The sequence below is a fragment of the Cervus elaphus genome, chromosome 8 (genome assembly GCF_910594005.1).
Source record: "Cervus elaphus chromosome 8, mCerEla1.1, whole genome shotgun sequence".
Taxonomy (NCBI): Eukaryota; Metazoa; Chordata; class Mammalia; order Artiodactyla; family Cervidae; genus Cervus; species Cervus elaphus.
Genome location: NC_057822.1, coordinates 30,444,519 through 30,472,393, shown reverse-complemented (window position 1 = coordinate 30,472,393; position 27,875 = coordinate 30,444,519). Strand labels below are relative to the sequence as shown.

Here is a 27,875-nt window from a genome sequence, read left to right as displayed (position 1 = left end):
CTTTATTGCCAACCCCATTCCCAGCCACAAGCACCTGTTCTTCTGTCTAACTGTCCTTCCCAACCCTCGGTCTGAGTCATTGTTTATAGATGAATAACATGCTAGACCTGAAAGGAGCTCTGTAAACCAGCTGATTCTTCACGTGTCCCAAATATCCTTGCACGGGTATAACTGAGAGGTCCATTTCTGGAAGTGTTTGTGGAGCTATGCTCTAAGAGACTGTAGACTTCTTTCATGAGTTTTTGGGAGGCTTAGCACTCTTCTCTCTGAACAAATACTAAAAGGACCACATATCTTCACCACTCTGGGTGGCGATGGTGGAGGTCAGGTGATGATGATGATGGTGATGAGAGTCAATATTTATTGAATGCTTACTAGGTCCTATCATTAAAAGGGCTTTGCAAATAGGGTCAACTTATCACACAAACCCAGTGAAGAAGATGATGTTATCTCCACTTTACAAAACAGGAAGCTGAGCTCAGAGAGCCCCTTGCACTCAGGTGAAGCCAGGTGCCTGGTACTGAACGTGAGCATGAGTCAAGTTAAGATTTAAGACATGGGTACAGAAGGGAAAAGTGTATGTGTATGTTCGTGCGTGCTTTGCCTTATCCATGCTCTCTTGTATTTTCTACCAGTCAGAGATAAAAGATTCAAAAGCCTAGAGAACTGTGGAGCCACAAGATGGAAGGGTCTTGGGTCCCTGAATCACTGTGTGGAGGAGAAACCCGCGCCCCCCCCCCCTCCCACCACCCACAACTCACAGGAACTACTATTGGGTTGAAACACTGAATTTGGAAGCTTACTTTTCTGTTTGCTGGAGTTACAATATCTTTGGGGCATGTTAGGGGCCACAGAGAAAGGCAGTTGTGGCTTGACGGCACATTTCATATGGTTCCCAAAATACATTCCTTGGCTTGAGCATCCACAGTATTTACCAGATTGCGACTATTTCTAGTCAAAACCCATCATCAACGAACAGACTTGCCACTTCTGAATGTGTTCCAAAAACTGTGCTGCAAGCACTGAAGGCAGTTCCTAACAGGCGTTCCTAAAATATTTTGAGCCCTGTCAGCACAACTGGAATAACTGAATTGCCTCCCGAGGGGGTCTCTTTTGAGGGGGACAGTGCTTGCTTGATGTGTCTGCTTCTGAATCATCGTCTTCATCCTCTGCACATCCAGCAACTCAGGTGTGGGGAACGATGACCAGGCACAGGAAGTGGGGGTGGGGTGAAAGGGAGGTGCTTAAGGAAGAAGGCGAAGAGACACCAGTTAAGAGTTAATCCAAGCCAACAAGCACCTCCTGTATAGTGCATGGAACTCGGCTCAGCGTCATGTTGCAGTCTGAATGCGAGAGGAGTTTGGGGGAGAATGCTCAGCTGCTCATTCGTGTCCGACTCTTTGTGACTTCATGCACTGTAGCCCACCAGTCCCTCTGTCCATGGAATTCTCCAAGAAAGAATACTGGAGTGGGTAGCCATTCCCTCGTCCAGGGGATCTTCCCGACCCAGGGGTGGAAACCGAGCCTCCTGCGTTGTCTCCTGCGTTGGCAGGCAGATTCTTTACTGCTGAGCCACCTGGGAAGCTCTTGAGGGAGAATGGCTACATGTATATTTGTGGCTGAGTCTCTTTGCTGTTCACTTGAAACTATCACAACATTATTTGTTAATTGGCTACACAAAACTTTTTTTTTTTTAAATTAATCCAGAAAGCTGGATAAGCCACGTAGAGGTAACAGATCATGGCCTGAGCATCGTCTGGCCAATGTATGTGGTGGATTCTATTGGTTGTTTGGCCTGGCCCAACAATATGGGAATCCCCGAGGTCACAACTGCCAACCTCTGAGAGTCATCATGACCTCTCACAGTGGAAGTGGTTCCAAAATCCTGGATTGCCAAATCTTAAAGGACCTTGTAGGTTATCAGGTTCAACCCTCTCATTTTATAGATGAGTCAACTGAGTTGTAGAGAGAGGAAGTAACTTGTCCCGGGTTGCAGAGGTAGCTGGTAGCACATCTGGTCATCAGATCTAGGTCTTCTAGCTTCTTCTGCTGCACCAGCCTGCCCCCTCCATATTTTCAGGAAATTAAGAGGTTAGATGGGGCTTCCCTGGTAGCTCAGCTGATAAAGAGTCCACCTGCAATGCAGGAGACCCCGGTTTGATTCCTGGGTCGGGAAGATCCCCTAGAGAAGGGATAGGCTACCCACTCCAATATTCTTGGGCTTCCCTAGTAGCTCAGCTGGTAAAGAATCCACCTGCAATGTTGGAGACCTGGGTTTGATCCCTGGGTTGGGAAGATCCCTTGGAGAAGAGAACGGCTACCCACTCCAGTATTCTTGCCTGGAGAATTCCCATGGACAGAGGAGCCTGGAGGGCTACAGTCCATGGGGAAGCAATGAGTCAGACATGACTGGGCGATTAAGCACAAGAGGTTGGACAGGTGGGGTCATTCCTACCCAGAAGGAAGGAGGAAAGGAAGGAATCTTTGTAGCATATATATGCTTTTTATGTTCCTGTGAATTAAAATTACGTGTGAAAAACAATGTTTCCACAGCCCTGCTGTCCCCACCCCCTGCATGCTTGCTATAAATTGGAATTTGAACTTCTTCATCTCAGAAGGCAAGAACCAGGTACCTCTAAATCAGAGGGAAATTACTCACTGGATTGCACACAGAGAAGTTTTAACAGCAACAACAAAAGAGAAATCTTTTCTATAATTCCATCCATTACCCTAGCCCACTGTTTTAAAGATTTGGAGCAATTTCAGAATCTCCCTCGCTTTCCTTCCCCTGACCCGCTTCCACTCACAAGAGAAAAACTAACATGAGAAGGACGCGGGCCTCATTTTTTCAGAGTTGACTTCTTGGTGGCCAATCTCTTGGGTCTGTGGAGTGAAAAAAAAATGTTTTTGGTGCCAGGGACCTTAATTAATTTGCTCTTGTTAAATCCTAATAACTTGACCCACTGGAGCAGAGAACGTCCCATTTGTTTCCTGGGAGGCTCTGTCAGCTGCTCCGCCGGCGGAAGACAGCGTCATTAGAGATGACGGAAGAGGGGGCAGGTGGGATGAGGACGTTCGATGTAATCAGATCTTCTCATTCAGGGGATGCGGGTGAGGGAGCCAAAACCTTCCACAAGAGGCACCGCTCCAAAAAACGGCAGATTCTCAATTATGTGAGGACTCCAGGCTGTGGCAAACCTTTATCAAGTGCCTACCATGAGGGGAATCTACCCTGACCTGGTCATTGATACGTATAATGCCTGCTCTTTACACGTGCCATTTTATTCAGTCCTCTCAACAACTCTCTGAAGACAGTATTACTATCCCACCTCACAAATGAGAAAACCAAAGCAGAGAGGTTATGCAAACCACCCAGGTCCATTTAGTAAGAAACTGGGCAACATGCCGCCACAGACCATTATGTAGCACCACTCCTACCATTCCGGAGACCCAGACTCTGAGGTTTGTGGCTCAGTTCCTCCTGCTATTTTCTTATCTTCTGTCTCCTTCCATCCCTTTAAATGTTTACTGTTCCCTAGGTCTCTGTCCTTAGTCACCTACTCCCTGAATAGTCCTCCTAAGTTACCTATGCACCTCTTACTGTTGCCTTCCAAATCTGTCTTCAACTGCCTGCTTTCCTAACCATCTCATCTTCCCATCAGTAACCAGGAGTTGTCAGAAATGGTTCAGTGCCCTCAATGTCTTCTATATCACAGGAGGGGGCCACCTGTGCACTAAAAAAAAAAAAAAAAATGTTTTTCCCTCTTTCTAGCCTAGCAAAGAGACACCTTGCTGACCCTTCATGCTCCTCTTTGCAGCCCATATGTCTTCCAAGTGTCTGGCATCTCTTCTACTGCCAACTCATGACTTAGAAACTGCCTCTTGCCTTTCTGCCTGGATTTTAGGTTTAGGGTTGTCCTTTCTTTTTGTGCTGCCTTTGCTGAAGATGTACCCTTTAGTTCCTCTTTGTTTTACCCACTGCCCGCCCCATTCTCATGCTCAAAGAATGATGCCTGGCCCCCACTCAAGCCAGTGTCCCGGGGTTCCCACCAGGTTGAAGGAGTTCAGACCGCCCTATCAAGTCCACATCCTGTGTTCTTCTCAAGGTCACCCCACACACTTCTTCCCCACCATCGCTGTTTGGCATCTCTTTACTTCTTTCTCACTCTATTATAAGCATTTTTCCAGCTGGCTTCTCCCAAAGTCTAGTCTGCCCAGCTCTGTGATCCACCCTCCCGACAGCTGCTAGAGCTCTCTCTTTAAAACACACGTCTGATCATACTTCTCTGTATAAAATCTTTAAAATGCCTCCCATCACCAATAGGGATGTCTGAGCTGCTTCGTGCATGATTCATCAGCCGTGAGATTTGCTTCTTGCCAACCTCCCCATCCCCATGACCTACCTCCTCATCCCGGCTCTTTGCACCGAGCCATACAAAGCTGTTCAATGCTTTCTAGGCACATCTTGTTCTCTCATGGCTCTGTCGCTACCACGCTCCGCCTGGAAAGTTCTTCTCCACTGTTCTGGACAAATTTTGACATATCTTTCAAAACTAGCTCAAGGATAGGATTCCTTCCTTTAGAAACCCTTCTTTTTTAATTAAACTTTTTATTTTGTATTGGGGCATACTATACTATATTTCGCTCAGTTGTGTCCAACTCTTTGCGACCCCGTGGACTGTAGCCCACCAGGCTCCACCGTCCATGGGATTCTTCAGGCAAGAATACTGGAGTGGATTGCCATTTCCTTCTCCAGGGGATCTTTCCAACCCAGGGATCGAACCCAGGTCTCCCGAATTGCAGGCAGATGCTTTAACCTCTGAGCTGCCAGGGAAGCCCGTATTGGGGCAGAGCCAATGAATAACGCTGTGATAATTTCAGGTGGACAGCAAAGGGACTCAGCCATACATACACATGTATCCATTCTCCCCCCAGCTCCCTTCCCATCCAGGCTGCCACATAACTTTGAGGAGAGTTCCATATGCTACATGGTAGGTCCTTGTTGTTGTGGGCTCAGTCACTAAGTCGTGTCTGACTTTGCGACCCCATGGACTGTAGCCCACCTACCTGGCTCTTCCGTCCATGGGATTTCCCAGGCAAGAATCCTAGAGTGGGTTGCCATTTCCTTCTCCACCTTGTTGGTTATCCATTTTAAACACGGCAGTGTTGAATACCTCCAAAGGAGAGTTAATTGCTCTCTGCTCTGTTCTACCTTCCTCTGTGTCTTGTAAAAGCTCCTGTTGTGTTGTAATTTATTTGTAGGCTGTGAGCTCCTTGAGGGCAGCTAACAAATGCTACTGAATGAATGGATCTGACCACCCTGAGCTTACTCTAACTCAGTCATTTTCTGTGCTCACCCTGTATCCCAGCCTCAATAATTAGCTTGTCTGCCTCCCCAGTGAAATGTACAGTCCTTGAGAATGGATGACTCTTTCATTAGGAGCGCTCTCTCAATAATTTTTTTTTAGCCCTGGAGCATGCGGGGTCTTAGTTCCCCAATCGGGGATCGAACCCATGCCCTCTTCAGTGGAAGCTAGGAGTCTTTACCAGCTGAGCCACCAGGGAAGCCCAGGAAGCTCAGAGTCTTAACCAGTGGGCCACCAGGGAAGTCCCCAATAAATATTTCTGAATGAAGGAATGGATTCCCTAATTTCATGTTAACCAGTGGATTTAGCTCCCCATATTCCAAGGACCTTTCACGAGAGTGTCACAGGGAAACAAACCACCCAAATTTCATCTCAACTGCTCAAGCCTCCCTCTCAGTTGATGTCAGAATAGCACTGAGCAAAAGGGAGGTACAACAATAGTTAATTTCCAAAACCCTGAATACAGGACAGGAGCAGCTGGGGCTCACTGAAGTTCTTATTGCCACCAGCCATTAACTCTATGAGTCAAGATATTACTGGACCAATTTTCCCTCAACCTGCCTCCCCATCCAAGCTCTGCATTTGCAATTTCACAGAGCAATCAGAGATGAAATAGGCAGTAGAAGGTGCTCAGGAATTGAAGCCAGAGGGTCATGGTCCAATCCCCAGCTCTACCATTTTCTTAGTTATGTGACCTGGAGCCCAACTGCTTTAAATCTACCCTCACCTGTTCAATATGGATAATTCTTCCCCTGATTATCTCCTAGGGTTGTCAGCCCCTTTCTCAGTTCCTCTCTGTTGCAGGGGTTTGGTGGATTGTTCTGTCTACAGCAAGTTACATCTGGCTTTTACTGTGGCAGAGATTGGTCTCAGGACTTAGGACTCTAAGCCAAGAGATGCTTCATCTATAGAGGTGGCCTGTGTTCCAAAATGTACAACCTTCTGATATGACCAAGTCCAGAGTCATTGTCCACAACCCTGAATCCATGCTGCACTAAATAGAGAACTTAGACCTTCCTGGCAATCATTCCAGGCAAATCCTTTGGTGAGAACCAGAGGCCATTGCCCAAGAGCCATTGCTTTCACTGATTCACCTGGAGGTCAGCCAGGTGGACACAGCCATGGATGGGGCTGATGTGGCTTCACGAGCAGTAAGCCGACCATGTCTCAGACTTTGTATCCTCTTAGCTTCATGGCAGAGAATACCCCCTGAGCTGGTGTTGACGCAGTGAATTTCTCCTCTTGTGTTCCTCCCACTCTCATCAACTTTTCCTTAGCACATCACTCTGATAGAAAAGTTATTTTTAAGGATGAATTAAACCTATGCATTATGTTTACTCAAATTTTTACTATCTGAGGCCATTTAAGAGTCTTGAGGAATAGACCAAGGTGTCTGAAAAATAGAGAAAGTTCAAGGAATTATTTTAACAAGTGTCTTATCGCTTTCTTAGGCTAAGGCTTAGTTGCTAAGTCATGTCTGACTCTTGCGATCCCAAGGACTGTAACCCGCCAGGCTCCTCTGTCCATGGAATTTTCCAGGCAAGAATACTGGAATGAATGGCCATTTCCTTCTCCAGGGGGAGCTTCCCAACACAGGGATCAAACCTGCGTCTACTGCCCTACAGGCAGATTTTTTACCCACTGAGCTACCAGGGAATACCATATTCTAATTTCTTTTTACTCCACCTGTTAAGCTAACACAGGGCTACACTCATTTTCCCTTCCCCAAGGATAAAGAGGAGTGTGATGGTACACTCTCCTTCTGCAAGAACAGGCCGTGTTGGCATTCAGGTTTGTCTCTCCTGGGAATCTGATGGAAGTGCAGTATCAGCTGGGTTGTAACATGTCCTAAGTTGGAGGTGACCCCTAATTGGTGAGTGCTTTACTATGAATACTGCTGGGAGGCTGTAGCATTGGGCTTTCTTAGTCCATTGACTCTTGTGAATATGTCTGACTTTTGTGGGGACCCTGAAAACTGGGCCAAGAGGGATGCACTACTGTGGATTTCATCTCCTTGTTTCTGAGCTATCACTTGGGGGCTGAAAGACTAGCCCTGAACTACAACAGGTGAGGACTCACCTGCAGAAGTAAGCTGCACCTGCCTGAGGAGCCTGTGCTTCCTGTCTATAGTCCTCTAAATGAATCTGGTGCCAAACATGCTCCCTGGTAGTTCCATGAGTCTGAATGTCTAGCTGAGCCTAAGAATAAAGAGATGCCACCCGATATTCCCTTCCAGAGAGCCCTTAAAAAGCTATTTTTACATCTACTTATACAGTGCTATGTGTTTCTCCCCAACTGGCCAGAATACAGCAGAGAAATGACTGTTACTTACATTCCATCCTTAAAGTCATCATCCTTACTATTGGTCATCATCACCATCAACAAAATCATCATCATCGCAACCACCACAAGAATCTATGCACTCCAGCTCCTGCCAGTCACCTCCCTCCTTCTTATCTAGAGCACATATTGCACACATGTGTGCTCAGTTGCTCAGTCATGTCTGACTCTTTGTGACCCCATGGACTGTAGTCCTCCAGGCTCCTCTGTCCGTGGGATTCTCTAGGCAAGAATACGGGAGTGAGTTGCCATTTCCTTCTCCAGGGGATCTTCCTGACCCAGGGATCAGACTCAGGTCTCCTACATCACAGGCGGATTCTTTACCACTGAGCCACCAGTGAAGCCCAGAGCACATATTACTCCCTTTTTAAACTTTTAAGGTGAGACAGTCTAACTATAAATGTATGTGATCACTTTTGGATGGCACTAAAAGAGATGAGGGTCCCTATGCATTCCCTTCCCATCTAATAATGGTTTCCAAGCAGTCACTGGCTGTCAGACCGGATGATTGGATAGCTCATGGTGGGGCTGTGCACCTGGGAAGGATGTTTTCCTGAAGGCTTGGAAGGAAGGAAAACAATGTGAAAACTCTCAGCATTTGGCTCACTCTGCTTTTCCCATAATCGGAGTGACTGAGGGTCACATGTATACAAGATGGGAGAAAAAGTGGGCCAAGGCCGGGGAGCAGGCAGGCAGATAGAGGAGCCAAGGAAGAGACAGAGAAGGAGATGGTCCCAAGGAGCCCTCCTCAGAGGAGACACCATGAGGAGGAGAGACCAGAGCACCAGGCGGGCCAGAGTAGGGGTGCTGGGGGGCTCCGAGCCATGGGGTGCAGCCTGCCACGAGGGCCCCTCCTGGACATGGGCCCATGTGCACTGGGAGTCTCAGGCGGCATCTGTGGGTTTCCCAGTGCTGCTGCAGGAGGCCTGCTCTCTGATGCAAGAGGATAATAGAAAGAGCCCTGGATGGCCAGTTGGGAGACCTTGCTTCTAGTCCCAGCTGAGCAATTGTGAGCTGATCACTTCCCTTCTGTGGGCCCCCTGTTCTCTCGACTTCAAAACAAGGGAGTTGTCTTGACTGGTCCCATGACCAAATCTCTTCTATGTCCAGTTCTCCCAGTTTTCAAATCTCTGGAGCCCTGATTGGGAGATAGAGTTTATGCTGCTCTCTCTCACTCATGCTGGCCTCCAGGGCAGGAGCTTATTAGTGACATCGTTGGCCCACAGCTTCGAGCGGAAGCTCGAAAACTTTGTGAGTTTCACTTATCCTCTTGTGCTCCTGCGCTTGGTGGGAAGACTACACCCCAGTGGTTCCTGCCCCTTTAGCCTGGGCCCCATCATAAGGAGACACTCAGGCCTGAGCCCAGTGCAATCTCAGAAGCTAAGTCCAGCCAAGCCTGGCAGAACCAAATCATCTCGTGGACCCATGAACGGGACATAAACGCTTGCTGTGAGGCAGTGCAATTTCGGAGCTGTTTGTTACTGCAGCCAAAGCTGACTAATACACCACGTGACAGGAAAATGTGTCTCACAGACGCGCCAGGGACCCATTAAAGACCCGCCTGAAGGAGAATGAAGGGCAGCTGGAAGGGCCCCACAGGAAGGCTTCCACTGCTTCCCCCTCCTTGCCAGAGCCACACACCTCCATATGGAGACACACCTGGTTTTTGGCATCAACAACTCGTGCCTCAGCAGGGGTAGGAAGGGAGTCTGGTGGGAAAGGAAACTAAATTAGAATGCCTCAATGTCAGATTCCTCCCCATTCACAGTCCTCTCTCTTCTATAGGCCTCCAAGCCCGGGCAGTCTGGTTCTTTCACTGCCTAGGTGCTGTCATTAAAAGGCTCTTGAACTCGGGAGTTGATGTACTGGATTAGCCAGCATGGAGAGGCAACAAGACACTGAGACAGGTTTACAAGTTCCAGCATCACTAGCCTCTGGCTGCTGTAATCTGTATGGAAGCCTCTGGGATCCCTAATATTAAAGGACCCTGAAGAAAATGAACACCCTCTCAGTCCAATTCTAGCTGATAGATGTTTTCTTGCCAAACAGAGCAGTGTAGCCTATTTGAAAGAAACCCAAACTAAGGCCCAGAGAGGACGGCTGTGGAGCTCCAGTGCTGTCGGCACTATGGCCCAGGGGGGTAACCTGAGCGTGTATGACCAGCGCTTCAGCGTGCTTCCTTCACTCAGAGAAAATCAGGGCCATTCCCCACCTCCCCAGTCATTTGGATGAAGACTCCAGAGTTGACAGCCATAGTCATCTGCTGGGAAAAACAAAAGCCCTCCAACAGCCAGCCTAATGTAATGGGAGAGCAGGGAACATACACTTGGAAATGGTGTAGGGGAGCAAGCAGGAACTTACAGTGGTGGGAGTCTAAACTTCTTCTAAAACACTGAACGCTTTAAAGCAAAACCTTACCTGGGAACAGACACATGTGTAAATCGATGAAAGTACAGAAGCTAGGGGTGGAGCAGGGATGAGGATTCAGAGCCCGTCTGTACAGCATCTCATTCCCCACGCCTTAAAGTGGCTCTTGAAGTAGTGCATGGAACCCCTGAACCACATACACTTTGAAAACCACTAGATTAGAGAAATCTTGGGTATTAATAGGCTTAAAGAAAGCCAAAAAAAGGGGGAGCAAGGTATCATCATAACTGTTTCTGGGCATTTTGCTGTGAAGAGAATGGAATTAAATGTATAGGCCTCCTTTGTCCTGACTTGGCAGCTGTGGTACACAACGGATAAGAGGCCTTCCACAACTTGCCTAAGGCAAGTAGACTGACCAACTGACTTTTCTCAAATATTCTTAGAGGCTAACCTCCTCATTTTCATCTTCAACTGGGCAGGACAGAGTTTCCTGGGAAAGACTGAAGTCTCCTGTCTTCGTCCTGACTCCTCCTACTCCCTACACACCTCTCAAGTCTAAGCCATGGCCCCTCTTGAGCTCACAAATCTCAAGCCTGGTGCCATCTCTGCTTTGACCTTTTCGACCTTCAAGAGGGAGGGACTCTGGGGGATGTGTCTAATTCACCAGCACATGGCTCCCCACTTCCTATAGAGATGAGCTTCCAAACCCACCTAGGCACACCATGTCCACAAATCCACACATCCCAGAGACCTACCTAGGCACACCATGTCCACAAATCCACACATCCCAGAGACCTACCTAGGCACACCATGTCCACGAATCCACACCAGAGACTCACCTATGCACACCACGTCCATGAATCCACACATCCAGAAGACCCACCTATGCACACCACGTCCATGAATCCATACATCCCAGAGACCCACCTATGCACACCACCTCCATGAATCCACACGTCCAGGAGACCCAGCTACGCATACCATGTCCATGAATCCACACATCCAGGAGACCCACCTATGCACACCACCTCCATGAATCCACACGTCCAGGAGACCCACCTATGCACACCACGTCCATGAATCCATACATCCCATAGCAGATCTGGAAGAGGAGGTCTTGGCGCTGCCATTTTGCTGAGGGGCTGAAGGTCGACCAGATGAGCCAAGAGATGCTGGCGATGAGGAAGAGGGAACCCAGGATGGCAGCTGCAATCTGAACCTTCTCGATGACTGTCAGGGAGATGGCCTGCCACTGCAGGGAAGAGAACGGCGGGTCAGTGGTGGCCTGCACGCCCTCACCCCATTTCCACCCCATCCACATCCCCTCCTCCTGCTGCTGCCCCAGCCTCTCACCTCTGGGTTTAAACCAGGGCTTACCAACGTGTGATACGGTGGCTCTTTTTGCGAGTTTCTTGAGTGTTAACTTTGTGCTTTTGATGTGGAAGAAACCTATATCACACCAAATGATCAGAAGTCATTTCCGGGAGGGGGCTCTGGGTAGGTGAGGCTGAGAAGGAAAGTCCTTGTGGTTGATTATGATGCAGACAGAAAACTGGGAAGGAGAAAGTGGAAATGCAGAGTGTAGGTGGTGTTCCAGGTCCCCAGAATATTCTTTTCTGAGCAACATATTATTTTCTCACTAATGGGTGCTAAGAGGGCACAGGCCTTTTTTTTTTTTTTTTTTTTTTGCTTGTTTTCTACAACAACACCTGGCATGTCATTTAATATACATGCTAGAGATTACCAATTCAACAGACAAAGAGAGGCCACAGGATGTCAGGGAGAGAGAAGAAAAACAGTATAATTCACTGACTGTGTATGAACACTGAAATTTCCGTGTTTTTCTTTTTTCTTTCTTTTTTTTTTTTAACAGAAAAGCACTATGCTAATAGCTGTATTGATGGATGGATTGAAGGCTAGAGTGTGGGTGGGTTTCCACTCTGAAATTCTGTGAGTCTATGACTGATCCAGGTAGCACAGGCCTAGATGAGCCATGAGTTGGATTTTAGTTTGGGATTTATTCATGCCCTTGCTCAGCAAATATGTACTAGGTGTTTTGTGTGTGCACCTGCTAGGTGTTGAACATAAAGCAGTAAGCAAAAACAGGCAGACTTCTGCCTTCATGGAGCTTCACATTTAGAGGACACAGACAGACATATTATTATTTACAATGGCAATCCATCATGACATGTGAGAGCCTATGATAGGGGATTTCACTTCCTAGAGGAAGCAATGAGTTGAATGGGAGTTTACTAGACAAAGAGAGGAAGTATATGTGTCCAGCAGGGAGAAGAGCATGTGCAAAGGCCCTGTGACAGAAGAAAGCAGGGTAAGTATGAAAACCTGGAAGAAGACCAGAGAGGGTGGAGCAGAGAGCAGGGAGTGGGGTAAGACAACTGGGAAAGGAAGAAGGAAGACCACACTGGAGCCTAAAGAATATGCAAAGACTTTTAAAAACTTTTTTATAAGAATAAACACGATACTCTTGACCAGTTTGCAGCAGGGAAATGACAGGATCAGGTTTGGGAAGGTGGCATATGTGCATGCTCAGTTGTGTCTGACTCTTTGCGACCCTATGGACTGTGGCCCACCAGGCTCCTCTGTGCATGGGATTTCTCAGGCAAGAATACTGAAGTGGGTTGCCATTTCCTTCTCTAGGGGATCTTCACAATCCAGGGATCAAACCCACATCTCCTGCATTTGAAGGCAAAGTCTTTACCATTGTGCTACCTGGGAAGCCCTTTGGAAGGTGGAAGGAAGGACTATCCCCTGATTGTAGCAGTTTGTGTAATGCCCTGCAGAGAGCGCCTAGTAGGCATTTCAGAAGGCATGTCAGAACTCCCCAGAAAAGGTGGACAACCTTCCTTCTGCCAACAGCGAGCCCTCCCTGCACGTTATATGGCGTAGATGGAAGCACTGATGATTCTGGCTCCAGCCGGAACTGACCAGTGGCCCCTAAGGAGCTGTAAATGTTGGAAAACCTTTGCTTGTTCATCTAGATGTGGGACATCAGACTTTCCACGTGATTATACAGATCGCATCCCGTTACAGGTAATTGGGCCTTTACATTTTCCACTGCTCTTTCCACCCGCCTAGGGTTACACATAACAGGAATTTTCCAGAAGATGGCCTGATCCCACAGACTCCTCTAATAGAGGGCAAATGCTTTTTCCAGAGCCAGCCTCCCTGTCTGTGAAGAGGGCTCCTGATTGAGCTTTTTGTTTCTACCTCTATGACATCAACACCCTTCCTTTCTTCTGCTCCAGGCTTCAAAAACCCCAAATGGAGAGGCAGACAAAGCTCCCCTTAATCTCTAAAGTCCTTCCTACCAGCCCAAGCCACTTGTGGAAGTCATACAGCACCCCAACTACAATTTGAAGCAGGAAGAAGAAAGACCAGGATGGGGTGCTATGCCCAAGGCTTCCCTCCTGTCTGCCCCATGGGAGGCTCCACAAGCAATGTGGGGAGCAGAGCCAAAAGGAGAAAGGAGAGGACAGGGGAGCTCTCTGGTCTCCCAGGGAGATGGGGAAGGGCTCCCCAGGGAGCAGGCTCTGCCCCTACTGGATCCCCGGAGCTTCTTTATCTGCAGCAAGCTCCTGATCACAGCATCCAGAGACTTCTCCGTGCCCCTCTGTGCAGCGAATGGAGAGACCAAGGGGCAAGAGCATGAAGACAGATGATTCTTTCCTTATAACAAGGAGAGGCAGTGAGCAAGGTGACCCAATCCTAGCTCAGCTCTGCTCCAACTCATGGAGTGTGACCTAGGAGAAGTCAATAAATTATCAGGACTTCCAAAAAGTGGAGATAATTGTTTCCTAGAGTATTGTGAGAATTAAGTGAAATTAATCAGAGCTTTGAAGGGTGCTGCCATCATTTCTATTCCTCTTTATATTTTTAGCAAAAATACAGTTATGCATGGCAAGGTAGGAGTATTCATAACCATACTTAGCAAACTCTGTGCTGGGCAGGTAGGGTAGAGGTGAAGGGCCAGACTCAGGAGTCAGACCCCTGGATATAACCCTGCTCCACCAGAGTGACCCCGGGCAAATTGTTGACCCCTCTGTGCCTCCATTGTCTCATCTGCAAATTGGGAATGATAATAGTACCCATTGCACTGGGTTGTTTTTAGTATTAAATAATATGTGTGAACACTTAGAACAACTGGCCCCCAGTAAGCACTAATTAAATGTTCATGAATATAATTGCAGTCCTGATGCAGCAAAGAGGATGAGAGGCAGCCACAGAGCCTTGAGACTACAGGGCTACACTGAAATGCCACCTTTCTCAGGAGCTCTTTCTAGAAACAGAGCTTGCAGAGGGTCACTGAGATAATATGCTGTCATGCCCACTGTTTCTCAGAATGTTTTATGGGATCATGAACCAAGAGATGAGACATCGGAGACTTGGAAGAAACCTCCCCTCTCTGACAGAAGAGTTAGCCCCGGTACCCCATCCACTGTTCTACTTTCTCTTGGTAGGGCCTGCCTGCTCCATCCTCTACCACAAATGAGGAGGATCAGAAGTTGTCCCACCATGGCTGAGCAGGCAGTCATCTCACACTTGGCTGAGACTGAGGAGCCCAAGACATGCAATTGGGTCAATTTGGGCCACAACCACACAGTACTGCTGCTAGTCCAGACTACTTCCTTCTTCTGGTACTATCTGGAAGAGTGAAATGGCATTTTCTGAGCACACACCACTGAATGCAATGAGGTCCAATCACAATCCAAAAGTAACAGAATCAGAATCTCCAATGACTAGAAACTCAGTTAAAGACACAGTAGTAGCTTGAGAATAAATTTATTCTTAATTAGTAACTTAAGAATTATTCTTAAGTAGTAACTTGATAAAGTTATTCCAGAGTTCCAAAGAATAGTAAGGAGAAATAAGAAAGACTTCTTAAGTGATCAATGCAAAGAAATAGAGGAAAACAACAGAAAGGGAACATTTCATGCAAAGATGGGCACAATAAAGGACAAAGTTGGGCACAATAAAAGACAAAGTTATTCTTAAGTAATAACTTAAGAATAAAGAATAAAGTAGTAAGGTAATGTCAATATTGCCATTTGCTTAAGGCACTTATGAGATTAGAATAATCTTTTCTTTTCTTTACTCCCAGGAAAAGATTCATTGGAAAAGACCCTGATGCTGGGAAAGACTGAGGCAGGAGGAAAAGGGGGCAATAAAGGACGAGATGGTTGGATGGCATCATCGATTCAATGGACATGAGTCTGAGCAAACTTCAGGAGATAGTGAAGGACAGGGAAGCCTGGCGTGCTGCACTCCAGGGTGTCTCAAAGAGTCAGACAACACTGAGAGACTGAACAACAAAAACCCCCAGGAAAAAGTTATCCCTAAATGTTTTTTTCCCTTTTTGTGTCAAGGGCTGATGCTTGTTTGTAAGCCAAGGACACAGCCAAGGGGGCACTCAGGCTGGTGGGTTTAGATTCTGACCCTTTTCTAAGACTTGAATCGGCTGAGAAAGAAGAGAAGAATTAACGTATCCCAGGGCCTGGAATCAGACACTGCTATTTTAAGACATGTCAAGATTTTGAAATGAATGGCTGAGGATGGAACCACTGCACGGGGAGGCACCTCTTATTCTGACTCTTTGGTGCACCATCAGGATGACTGAGGTGCCTGGGGGTTCTAAGGCTCCCTTCTAGCAACAATGCCTCCCCTACCCCGGGCTGGCCCCCGCTGCAAGGACACTGCAGCTCCGGGTGTTTGCAGCTGCCCTTCCATGCAGAGATCCCAGCCCACCACCATCCCCAAGCTCTGCTGGGGCAGCAGCACTGACTCTCTCACCCCTTCGGACAGGAGAGAGACAACTGTGCCAAGCAGCTGGAGTTCCCGCATCCTCGCCAGCATGCTGGCTAATTGATGACGTGGCAGCTTCACTGGCTGACCGTGTCTATGTGCAGATATTTTCAGAAGCAAAGCGCCCTCTCTGTGTGTGTGTGCCTCGCAGGGGGGAGATGTGTGACTTGGAAGATATACGAGGTGGCACAGGGGCTGTCAGCTCCTCTGGGGATGACAGATGTCTCAGGGCAGGGTGGGAGGGGTGGGAGGACCGTGGGGGGCGTGGGGGCCTCTGATCTGACAGCCCCGCCCCGTGTGAATCTGTTCCGCAGACCCCACCTGAGCCCTGGTCTTCCTGCCCTTGACCTTTATGGACTCTTTATATTCTCTCCCTTTTCCTTCCTGCCCCGTCTTTTCTCTTCCTCTGATTCCCTCTCATGTCTCGTCTCCGTTTTTCTCTGGTCCCTCGTCATAAGAAGTGTGGTCTGTGGCCCAGGAGCAGCAGCATCACCGGGCAGCTTGTTGGAATGGAGACCATCAGGCCCCACCCTGCGTTTTGTTGGAATTCCAGGCACCGTCAAAGTTTGGGACATAGCATCCAGTCTCTACTCTCATTTCTTCTTCTCTGCCCTGAACCTCATCACAGTCTTTCTCCTCACCGTCCCACCATGCTTCTTTGCCTTTTTGCCCCCTCTGTTCTCTCTTTCTTATTGTTTCCTCCCTCCCTCTCCTCTTTTCTTATCGTTCCTTTTTCTGATTTCTTTTATCCATTCATTTATCCATGAACTCACTTATTCTCTCTCTTCCATCTGATTCTGCATGTTTCCTTCTCTATCTATTTCTGTCTCTTGATCCCACCCCTTTCTCCTCTTCTGGCTAAGGCTTAAGAGAAAACACAACAATTCTTCCCTGCCCTCCTGCCCGCTCTCCATCCTCGGCCTCGCCCGCCTGGCCCGTCTCTCTCCCTTCCTCCAAAGCCCCGGGGCTCTAAGGCGCCTTCTCGTCCCGCCGGAGCTCAGGGGTGTGGGAAGCCCGGCCGGCGCCGCAGCGCGCAGCGGGCAGCGGGCAGCGGGCAGCGCGCAGCGGCAGCGGGCAGCGCGCAGCGGCAGCCGGCGGCCGTACCTGCAGAGGGTTCTTGGTGCTGATGGCGATGACGTGGTACTTGTAGTAGCACAGCTCGCAGCTCCAGCAGCCCCGCTCGCTGATCCACTTGATGAGGCAAGGCTGGTGCGTGCACTTGACCGAGCCGTCGCAGCGGCACGGGCTCAGCAGCTCCCCCTGCAGGGAGAGAGGCGGAGGGTGGTGAGCCAGTGATCCGGTGACGTTGCTCAGTCGCGTCCTCCTCTTTGCGACCCCATGGACTGTAGCCTACCAGGCTCCTCCATCCATGGGATTTTCCAGGCAAGAGGACTGGAGTGGGTTGCCATTTCCTTCTCCAGGGGATCTTCCCAACGCAGGGATCGAACCCAGGTCTCCCGCATTACAGGCCGACGCCACCAGGAAGCCAGACCTCAGCAATGGCGGGATGGGGCTGGGAGTTTGCCGTCAGAGTTGGTTTTCCCCCCACCCTCCATGTCTCTGGCCAGGCCAGACCACAGACTGGGCTGGGAGGAGGCCTGGGCTCCAGGTTCCCAACTTAAGTGAATTCAACTAACAGTTCTGGGCTCCTGGCTCCTACTCAGTACTGCCCAAGTCCTAGGGTTTCTATGAAAATGAGTGAGAGGATCTCCATGGAAGCTCTCTGCCATCCAAAGTGGGTGTCAGCCTAGGTAGACTTCTCTTTAAAGGTACAGCCAGGGGTCTCAAACCCAAATGCTATCAGGGGCAGACAGGCCACACTGTGACTGAAGCCAGCTGGCAGGAACTGGAATGGATTGGCGGGTTGAAGAGACAGCCATCATCAGCTGCAGATGTGGGAGTCTGTGTTCCAAGGAGGCAAGTGTTTATGCAAAATTTCCCAGTAGTCAAATGTCAACAGCAAACCCAAGCTCTGAATACATGTCATGAAGGTCATTTGGCCTGGCTTTGGAGTTCTGGACCTGAGCCTTTGCACTCTTCTGCAGCACAGCCCATAGAGACCCAGATCCCCTCTGTGAAGCCTCTTGCCCCTGGTCCCAGAGGGACAAAAACATGGCAGGCTTGGATCCTGGGGACCTAGGAGGCTGAGCAGATGCCCCCTCTGAAGGCCTGGGGCCCTCTCAGCATGTTCCTTGGGACTGGCTGGGAGTGGTTGGGAAGCCCAGCTTGGGGCAGGCTTCACTAGAAGCACGGAAACAAAGACAGTGCCAGAGTTGAGGCTCCTTGTGGACTTCAGGGCTGGACTCAGTCTCCGGAGCCGCCTGTGACCACATGTCACATGACCACACACCGCATGACCACTCCCTGCTGGTCCTGATGCTGCGGGCCCCAGAGGGCCTCCCTCACCCCCTTCTCTCCTCCCCCTCCCTTTCCCCTCTTTCTCCCTCCTCGCTCAGAGCCCATCATTTCTACCTCCTGATTCCTGTCCACCAGCGCCTTCATTTATCTTCTCAGGGATTTTAGGAGTGGGTCCCACCCAATTCCCCAACCTCTGCTCCCTTCTGACCCATCCCAAGGCCCCCTTCCTCATTTCCCACGCCCTCCCTCCCCCAACTCATCTATTTTGAAGGAGATGCCTTCTGCCTCACTCCTGTCGAAGGACCCAGAAGCTGTCAGGCACAGCCCCATTCCCTAAGCGCCATGCTGATGTGTTTGCGATATGGCCACTGAAGCCATGTCCCTTTTAATTTGGTGATGGTGGTTTAGTCGCCAAGTGGTGTCCACTTCTTTTGTGACCCTATGGACTGTAGCCTGCCAGGCTCCTCTGTCCACGGGATGTCCCAGGCAAAAATACTGGAGTGGGTGGCCATTTTCTTCTCCAGAGGATTTTCCCGACCCAGGGATCGAATCTGCGTATCTTGCATTGCAGGCGGATTCTTTATCCACTGATCCACCTGGGAATTTGGGGATTTCACTATTCGAGAAATCCAACTTGTTCCCAACTTAGAATAAGCAGGCACAGGGGCTTCTGACCTATTAGTTACAGATCTTTATTTATGTATTTAGTCATACTCTTTGCTGTAGACTGTAGAAACAGTCTTTTTCTCCCAAGATGCATGGAATCATCTTTCCCTTTCACTTCAACTCCTATCACTCAAAGACTACCCCTCAGCCTGGATGAGGTCTAGAGTGTTTTTCTGCACCTGGTATACCTGTCCAATTGCTTTTCTGTCTTCATGATGGTTCCAAAGCCACCTTCTACAGGGAGTCATCTCTGATTTCTCTAGGATGAGTGCAGTGCCTTGATCTCTGAGCACCTTGTCAGCATAACCTTCTGAGGCCCTTGGCATATGCCTATCCACTGCCCCATCAGAGGAGCCCTAGAAGGCAGGGATGGGAGGTTGTTCATCTTTGCATTCATTCTCGCAGTGCCTAGCCTACTCCCAGCAAGCCTTCAACAGCCTTTGTGTTTGAGCAAGTGAAAACATAATTCAAGTGTCTGCTCAGGTTTCCTGCCTGGCCCAGAAGAATGAAGATGAGACTGCCTATTCCATAAGAACAGGAGCCATGTCCATCCAGCACTTCACTCAATGCCCAGCACTCCATATGTGTATGTATGATGAAGGAACTTGGTGACAGAAATGCTCAGGGTGCCACCACCTCATAAAATCCTCTCTGGTTCCCCACTCTGCTCCTCTTGTGTTGACAGGCCCCCTCACGGTGGCTGCAGGCCAGGAACCCTCCCATACCCACTGTGAAAGCACTTCCCCATGTGTCTTTGGGTCACTATACCATGACCTTTCACAGCAGCAATATGTATCTTATGTCCATCTTTGCATCCTCAGCACCTAGTGCAGTGCGTGAAAGAGATACTCATCCAACTTTGTGTGTGTGTGTGTGTGGCCATGCCACTTGCATGTAGGATCTTAGTTCCCTGACCAGGGATCAGATGGAACCCATGACCCCTGCAGTGGAAGCATGGAGTCTTGACCACTGGACTGCCAGGGAAGTCCCATACTCCATCCTACTTTAACAGTGCAGTGCATACAGAGCTGTTTGATGAATGAGAGGTTTCGCTCCTCCAGGACATGGCCAGCCTCTGGCTCCAGGTAGAGTAGGACAGGCAGGAGATGCCCACAATGCCAGGTGCTCGCCACACCCATGGAGGCCTCCAGGTCCTCGGTAATGAGTAGTTGCTGTGTGGCTCTGAGAAAAAAATAGGAATGGGAGGGGGAGGAGAGGTGCTGAAGGAGGGGCAAAAGCCCTCGTTATTCATGGCAGCATCTCCTAGGCTCATTAATTCTAACAGGATGAGCTGGGTTTGATTAATCGGGTTGTTAGGCAGCCATGTCAGATTGCCAATCAGGAAAGAGACAGGACTTCCGGTCCCCGGCGACGGTGCCAAGCAGCAGCGAAGGCTGTTCTCTTTGCTTTCTAACACGGCAGCCATGAGACAGGGGAGGAAGAGCCGCTGGCCAGGCATAACTCACAAGACCTGGGCTCTCCACCGTGGCTCCGGATGGGGGACCATCCCTGGAGCCCCTAGTTATCTGGAGAAGGAAGGAGCATGGCCTGGCCTGGTCCCAGTGCCTGGCCACAGACCATGAGGCCAAAGGTGTGCCGTTTCCCCTGGAGCTCCCAGTCCCCCACACTTGCCCTGGTTTTGGACAACCCAAAAGGTAGAATAGAGACTTGCTTTGGGTGCCACAAACACTAGAAAGCAAGGACACTGAAGCTGTTAGAAAAATTTAACTTTGATGAAGGAAGTGATCCAGGATTTTAGAAAAAACAAATCTGCAAAAAAAGCTATTTTAACCTTGGCATTCACATAAGTTTTTTTACTTTATGATTTGGCACATTTTTATGTACACTGGGGAGGAGGGCCATAATCTTTTTGTGTTTAGGGCTTCTAAGAGGCCTTAATCTGGACCCTGAACCATCTTTGGCTGATCAACCTGTGCTTCTCCTGGAACAAGAAAGATGTGAATGAGCCAAAGCCAGATAGATTCAGGTTAGACTGAAGGAGAATGTTCATTACAGTCAACTTTGTTAAAAGCTAAAGTGGTGGAACATGGAAATGGAGGTGATAAACATCTCTCAATATAACAATGACTCCTCTTAAAGAGAAAGGTTAAATGATCAACCCAGGGTCACTCAGCCAGCCAGTGTCATGGCCAGAATGTAAAGCCAGGTCTTTCTGACGTCAGACTCAGCTTCTCACCACACTCTGCTCATCCCCCTCTGCACTCTGGTTCCTGCTGTCCCGTGCATATCTGCGCCATGGGTCTCTTCTTGTCTCTCCCTCCTTGCTCCAGCACCAGCCCTTTCACCAAGTCTCCCACTCTGGATCTATTTTCTGTCCCTGCATCATGACCTACAGTTCAGCCCTTAATCACTCTTCACTTGTTTTCTCTAGGCTTTGGGGTGATCCTGCATACCCCACAGGACCAGGCATATCATAGTTACACAATAAAGGTGCATTCATAGGCTGGATGGGCACCAGGGTAAGGCAGAGGATGAACCCCTCCGGCCCAGCTCCTGAGGGTCCAGCCTTTGGGCTGGAGGATTATGACCATCTTGTCTGCAATGTTCAGCAAACTCCACACATCAAAGCGGCTCATTAAATGCAAAGGGCACCAGACACTTCCTGGATGATCTGTTCAGAGCTTTGGGGCCCAGAGACCACCCTGGGAATGACTAAATCAAGAAAAATCAGATCTTCTCTAATCCCCTGGCCCCCATGGGCCACAGTGTAAGAGAGGGGTAAAGAACACAGTGTTTGAAAACCAAGCCCTTAGATTTAAATGCATCCTTTTTTCCTTTTTAAATGTTTTTTTATTGTGGTAAAAGCCACATAATGTAAAACATATATTGTCACCATGTTTAACTGTGCAGTTCAGTGGAACTCGGTACGTTCACATTGCTGTGCAAGTCTCACCATGATCACCTTCCTAAACTGAAACTCTGTCCCCATTAAACACTAACTCCCCATACCCCCCAGCCTCCAGCCCCTGGCATCTACCAAAGTACTTTCTGACTGCATGAATTTGACTACTCTAGGTACCTCATGCGCGTGCATGCTAAGTCACTTCAGTCGTGTCTGACTCTTGGACCCTATGGACCGTAGCCTGCCAGGCTCCTCTGTCCATGGGATTCTCCAGGCAAGAATACTGGAGTGGGTCGCCATCCCCTCCTCTAGGGGATCTTCCTGGCCCAGGGATCAAAACTGCATCTCTTTTTTTTTTTTTTTTAAACTGCATCTCTTACATCTCCTGCATTGGCAGGCATGTTCTTTATCACTGGCGCCACCTGGGAAGCCCCAAGTACCTTGTGTAAGTGGAGTTGTCAAACAGCATTTGTCTGCATCCAAGTATGTTAGAATGCATTTTTAACTTCATGTATGTCCTACAAGCAGATTGTACCTTCTTTTTCCCCCTGCCCTTGTGCTATATACCAGGGGCCATCTACCTGCCATCACCAGCCATCTACTTTATACATAATAGTGCAATTACACCAATCCCAATCTCCCCAACCCAACCCTCTTCAACACTTACTGGCTATGCAAACTTGAACAAGTCTCTTAACCTCTCTGAAGCTCTCTTTCTTCTTTTTCCATTGCAGGCAACTCTTACCTCCTCAAGGCCTGACTGTAAGAATGGACTGAGATCATGCAAGCCAGGTGCTGGACCCAAAGCCTGGCCTGAGTAAGTCCTCTTGTGAAAATATTGCAATTTCAAATCGCCCTTCCATAATGACTTTAATTCCATAGGCTTTCTACTACAACTCTATTTTATGCTCCCACAATCAAATAAGTAAACCATGCTTAAGTACAGGGTCAGCCAAGCCTAGAGGGAGATTGTGATGAAAGAAATGCCTAAGAGTCCACCCCAGTGAGGTGGATTAGGGGTTAGGACACAGGTCTCCCAGCTTCTGGCTCAGGACTGCCCTCTGTGTTACCAGGGGTCACTGAGGGTGTTTGGAGTCCTACTTTCCTGGGGAGGATGAACAGAAGGCTGCTTGAATGGGTTAAGTGGGGTTATGCTGGAGGCAGGACAAGGTGATCCATAGCCTATGGCTGTGGCTGAGCTGGCAGGTGGGGAAGAAAACAGGGTGGATTCTCCTTGCTGCCAAATGACACAGCAAGCTGCAGGAACAAGACTCCAGTCGTTTCTCCATTCACAGATTTCTTCCTCTTTATTTCTGCCTTGCTCCAGTTTTTCTTCCCTCTCAGTCTGAAAGGACTTGCTTCTGGAGTCCTTAGGTTACCTGGTTGCCATGGCAGTTGTCAGGTTAGCCAAAGACTTCCCCTGCCACCCACATGGGCGCCAGGCATCCTTGCCACTGAGCAGAAAGAAAAAAAAAACAACAGCCCCTGCCCTTCTGTACAATAGTTTGCAGCTCTGGGAGACTAAACAAGGGAAGCAATAGACACAACAGCCTTGGGGACATTTCCCTTTATTGACACTAACATGGTGGTTAAGAGCTTGGACTCTAATCCCAGACAGACTTGAGTATATCCAGGCTCTTATGATCTGTGTGACCCCGGGCAAGTTGTTTAACCTCTCTGGGCCTTCATCGAATATACATGTAGTATGTTCCAAGTTCTATATGAGGTGACAAGGATACAGCAGTGAATGTTACTAACCAAAATTCTCTGGTCAAGAAAGACAAACATTTAAAAACGATAAACAAGGGACTTCCCTGGCAGTCCAGTGGTTAAGACTTTGCCTTCCAAGATAGAAGGTGTGAGTTTGATCCCTGGTCAGGGAGCTAAGATTCTATATGCTTTGCAGCCAAAAAACAGAAACATAAAACAGAAGCAGTATTGTAACAAATTCAATAAAAACTTTAAAAATGGTCCACATCAAAACACCTTTTTAAAAATAAATAAATAAACAAGTAAACTCTAAGTACATGACATGCTGTTATATGCTATTATGGAGAAAAATAAGCAAGGGAAAGGAAAATGAAATACCAGAGAGGTGACAGATTGAAATTCTACAAGCGGGGACATTTGACAGAAGACCTGAGGATGATGAGGGAACAAGCCATGTAGGTGTATGGGACCTGAGCATTCAGGCAGAGAACATCGAGTACAAAGGCCCTGAGGCAGAAGCCTGTTTGGCATGTTCTAGGGACACCAAAGAGCCAGTGTGTTTGGGCTAGGATGAATGGAAGGACTGAGAGTAGATGAGGTCAGAGGTATAATGGGGATCAAGAATGGGGGACAAGTCAGACAAGGCTGGTGGACTGTTTTAAGGACTTGTCATTTATTGTGTATGGGATGGGAAATCACAAGCGTGTTTTGAGCAGAAGAGAGTGACATGATCTGACCGTATTTAACAGGTTCCTTCTGCCTTCTGTATTGAAAATAGACTGGAAGGAAGTAAGGACCAAGTAAGGAGCCAAGAGGCTATTGCAGTAATCCAGGTGAGCAATGATGGTGCTTTGAACCAGTAGGGTAGCAGTGGAAGTTCTAAGAAATGGCTTCTGGATATATTTTTGAAGATACAGATGTTAAGATTTGCTGATGGATTAGGTGTGATGGATAAGAGAAGTCAGGGATGATGAAGATCTGAGCAGTGAGGGGCTGGAGAGTTGCATTCAGGTTGAGATGGGAAAGACTGAGGGAGGGGCAGGTTTCGGAGGGTAGATTGGGAGCTCATTTGGGGATGTGTCAATTTTGAGATGCCTGTTTATCCAAGTGGGACTGTGATATATACTAGTCTAGAGTTTAGGAGAAAGATCTAGGCTCAGGATATACACTTGAGAGTCACTGGCCTACAGATGGTTTTTAAAGCCACAAACCCAGGAGTGAGGGCAGGTAGGAAGAGGGAGGGCTACCAGAACTGCTTCCTGCAGGATGTCAAGATGTTGGAGCTTAGCAGATAGGGAAGGATCAGTAGGAAACCCTGAGAGGGAAGGTCAGCGGGCTGAGAAGAGAATGTGATGTTCCAGAAGCCAAAGAAGAAGACAAAGTCTCTCAAGAAAGAGGGAGCCCTGGCAAAAGCTGCTGATGGGTCCAGTTGGATGAGAACATTGGGCAAGTTTTCTCTCAGTTTCTCCTTCTTCTAGATAAAGCAAAGCTATGGACTGAGACTGAAAGCGGGGGAGAAGGTATGGAGGTCTGAGAATTGGTTTACAAAGTCATCTGGGAGAGCCTAGGAGTAATTAGACTAGTAAAATAAAATAGAATTACTGGCAGCACTGAGCACCTTTTCTATTAAAATAAAATGGAACATCCATGAAATTGCGGGAAGAGGGTCATAGGAACATATATTTATCACCCTGCCTGACACACAAGCAGGTCTCAGTAAATGCTAGACTAACCTGGAAATGGTTACAATAGTTGTTACGGCTGATCTTCTTGTCTCAAAGCCCACCTTCAAACACTGATCAATTTCCTCCATCTCTGCCTTCCTTCCTTCTTTGAATAATATTCCCTTCTTATTAATAATCCTAGTGTTTTAAACATCTCAGAGTTCTAACAAGATAAACATTATATCATCTACTACCTCAATAACTTAATGAAGCTAATATCACTTCTCCTGCTTTACTATATGATGATACTCACTCAGAGAGGTTGTTACTTGCTCAGGAGAAAGGCAGGGTAAAGCTCTGTCCATCAGGGTGCCCATACCCACAGCTTCTCCGACAGCTCACATCACTGCCTCCCATCTCTCCTCCCACCCCAGCAGCCTTGTTCATCATATCCTTACCTTTCCAGCCCTGACAAAAGAGATAGCCTTGCTGGATCCCTATTATGTATAAATGCAAAGGTGAAAACTCTTCCCCCCCTTTCCCCTCTCCTCTGAGCCCAGTTCCAGGCAGTGTTCAGTTCAGCTCAGTTCGGTCACTCAGTCATGTCCAACTCTTTGCGACCCCATGAACCGCAGCACACCAGGCCTCCCTGTCCATCACCAACTCCCGGAGTCCACCCAAACCCATGTCCATTGAGTCGGTGATGCCTTCCAACCATCTCATCCTCTGTCGCCCCCTTCTCCTCCGGCCTTCAATCTTTCCCAGCACCAGGGTCTTTTCCAATGAGTCAGCTCTCCTCATCAGGTGGCCGAAGTATTGGAGTTTCAGCTTCAACATCAGTCCTTCCAATGAACACCCAGGACTGATTTCCTTTAGGATACACTGGTTGGATCTCCTTGCAGTCCAAGGGACTCTCAAGAGTCTTCTCCAACACCACAGTTCAAAAGCATCAATTCTTCAGCACTCAGCTTTCTTTATAGTCCAAATCTCACATCCATACATGACTACTGGAAAAACCATAGCCTTGACTAGATGGACCTTTGTTGGCAAAGTAATGTCTCTGCTTTTTAATATGCTGTCTAGGTTGATCATAACTTTCCTTCCAAGGAGCAAGCATCTTTTAATTTCATGGCTGCAATCACCATCTGCAGTGATTTTGGAGCCCCCAAAAATAAAGTCAGCCACTGTTTACACTGTTTCCCCATTTATTTGCCATGAAGTGATGGGACTGGATGATGCTCCTGGAGATGAGTGGAGAAATAACTCCAGAAATAATGAAGGGATGGAGCCAAAGCAAAAACAACACCCAGTTGTGGGTGGGACTGGTGATAGAAGCAAGATTTGATGCTGTAAAGAGCAATATTGCATAGGAACCTGGAATGTTAGGTCCATGAATCAAGGCAAATTGGAAGTGGTCAAACAGCAGATGGCAAGAGTGAACATTGACATTCCAGGAATCAGCGAACTAAGATGGACTGGAATGGGTAAATTTAACTCAGATGACCATTATATCTACTACTGTGGGCAGGAATCCCTTAGAAGAAATGGAGTAGCCATCATAGTCAACAAAAGAGTCTGAAATGCAGTTCAGTTTAGTTCAGTTCTGTCGCTCAGTCATGTCCGACTCTTTGCGACCCCATGAACTGCAGCACGCCAGGCCTCCCTGTCCATCACCAGCTCCTGGAGTCCACCCAAACCCCTGTCCATTGAGTCGGTGATGCCATCCAACCATCTCATCCTCTGTCGTCCCCTTCTCCTCCTGACCTCAATCTTTCTCAGCATCAGGGTCTTTTCAAATGAGTCAGCTCTTAGCATTAGGTGGCCAAAGTATTGGAGTTTCAGCTTCAACATCAGTCCTTCCAGTGAACACCCAGGACTGATCTCCTTTAGGATGGACTGGTTGGATCTCCTTGCAGTCCAATGCAGTATTTGGATGCAATCTCAAAAACAACGGAATGATCTCTGTTCGTTTCCAAGGCAAACCATTCAATATCACGGTAATCCAAGCCTATGCCCTGACCAGTAATGCTGAAGAAGCTGAAGTTGAGTGGTTCTATGAAGACCTACAAGACCTTCTAGAACTAATACCCAAAAAAGATGTCCTTTTCATTATAGGGGACTGGAATGCAAAAGTAGGAAGTCAAGAAACACCAGGAGTAACAGGCAAATCTGGTCTTGGAGTACAGAATGAAACAGGGCAAAGGCTAACAGAGTTCTGCCAAGAGAACACACTGGTCATAGCAAACACCCTCTTCCAACAACACAAGAGAAGACTCTGCACATGGACATCACCAGATGGTCAACACCGAAATCAGATTGATTATATCCTTTGCAGCCAAAGATGGAGAAGCTCTATACAGTCAGCAAAAACAAGACCAGGAGTGGACTGTGGCTCAGATCATGAACTCCTTATTGCCAACTGCAGACTTAAATTGAAGAAAGTGAGGGAAACCACTAGACCATTCAGATATTATCAGGCAGTGTTCACTGAGTATTAATTGATGTGGTAGTGGTGAGTGGGGACATAATGGAATTAACTCACCCCACCCAATTCCTCCTCACACTCCCACCCTTGGCAAGGAGTAGACATTTGTTGAGTCAAAATTAAGAGACAGAAATTTTTATAAGCATAGAAATGTGTTAGAAGTTTCTCTCAGATGTAGTTGTATTCACAAGGAAACATTCACTTATAGATGCTCCACTGTGAAGACTCAGAGGACC

General features: G+C 48.1%; 1 protein-coding gene across 1 annotated transcript in view; it reads right to left on the bottom strand.

Annotated features, from left to right (window-relative positions):
• The window catches only part of MARCHF4 (membrane associated ring-CH-type finger 4), a 116,392-nt gene that overhangs the window by 9,925 nt on the left and 78,592 nt on the right, over positions 1-27,875 (bottom strand). Inside the window, exons 2-3 of the mRNA XM_043910109.1 lie at positions 16,998-17,153; positions 11,133-11,325 (exon numbers count right to left, since the gene is read on the bottom strand). Coding sequence (XP_043766044.1) covers positions 11,133-11,325; positions 16,998-17,153 — 349 coding nt within the window. The remainder of the gene's footprint in view (positions 1-11,132; positions 11,326-16,997; positions 17,154-27,875) is intronic.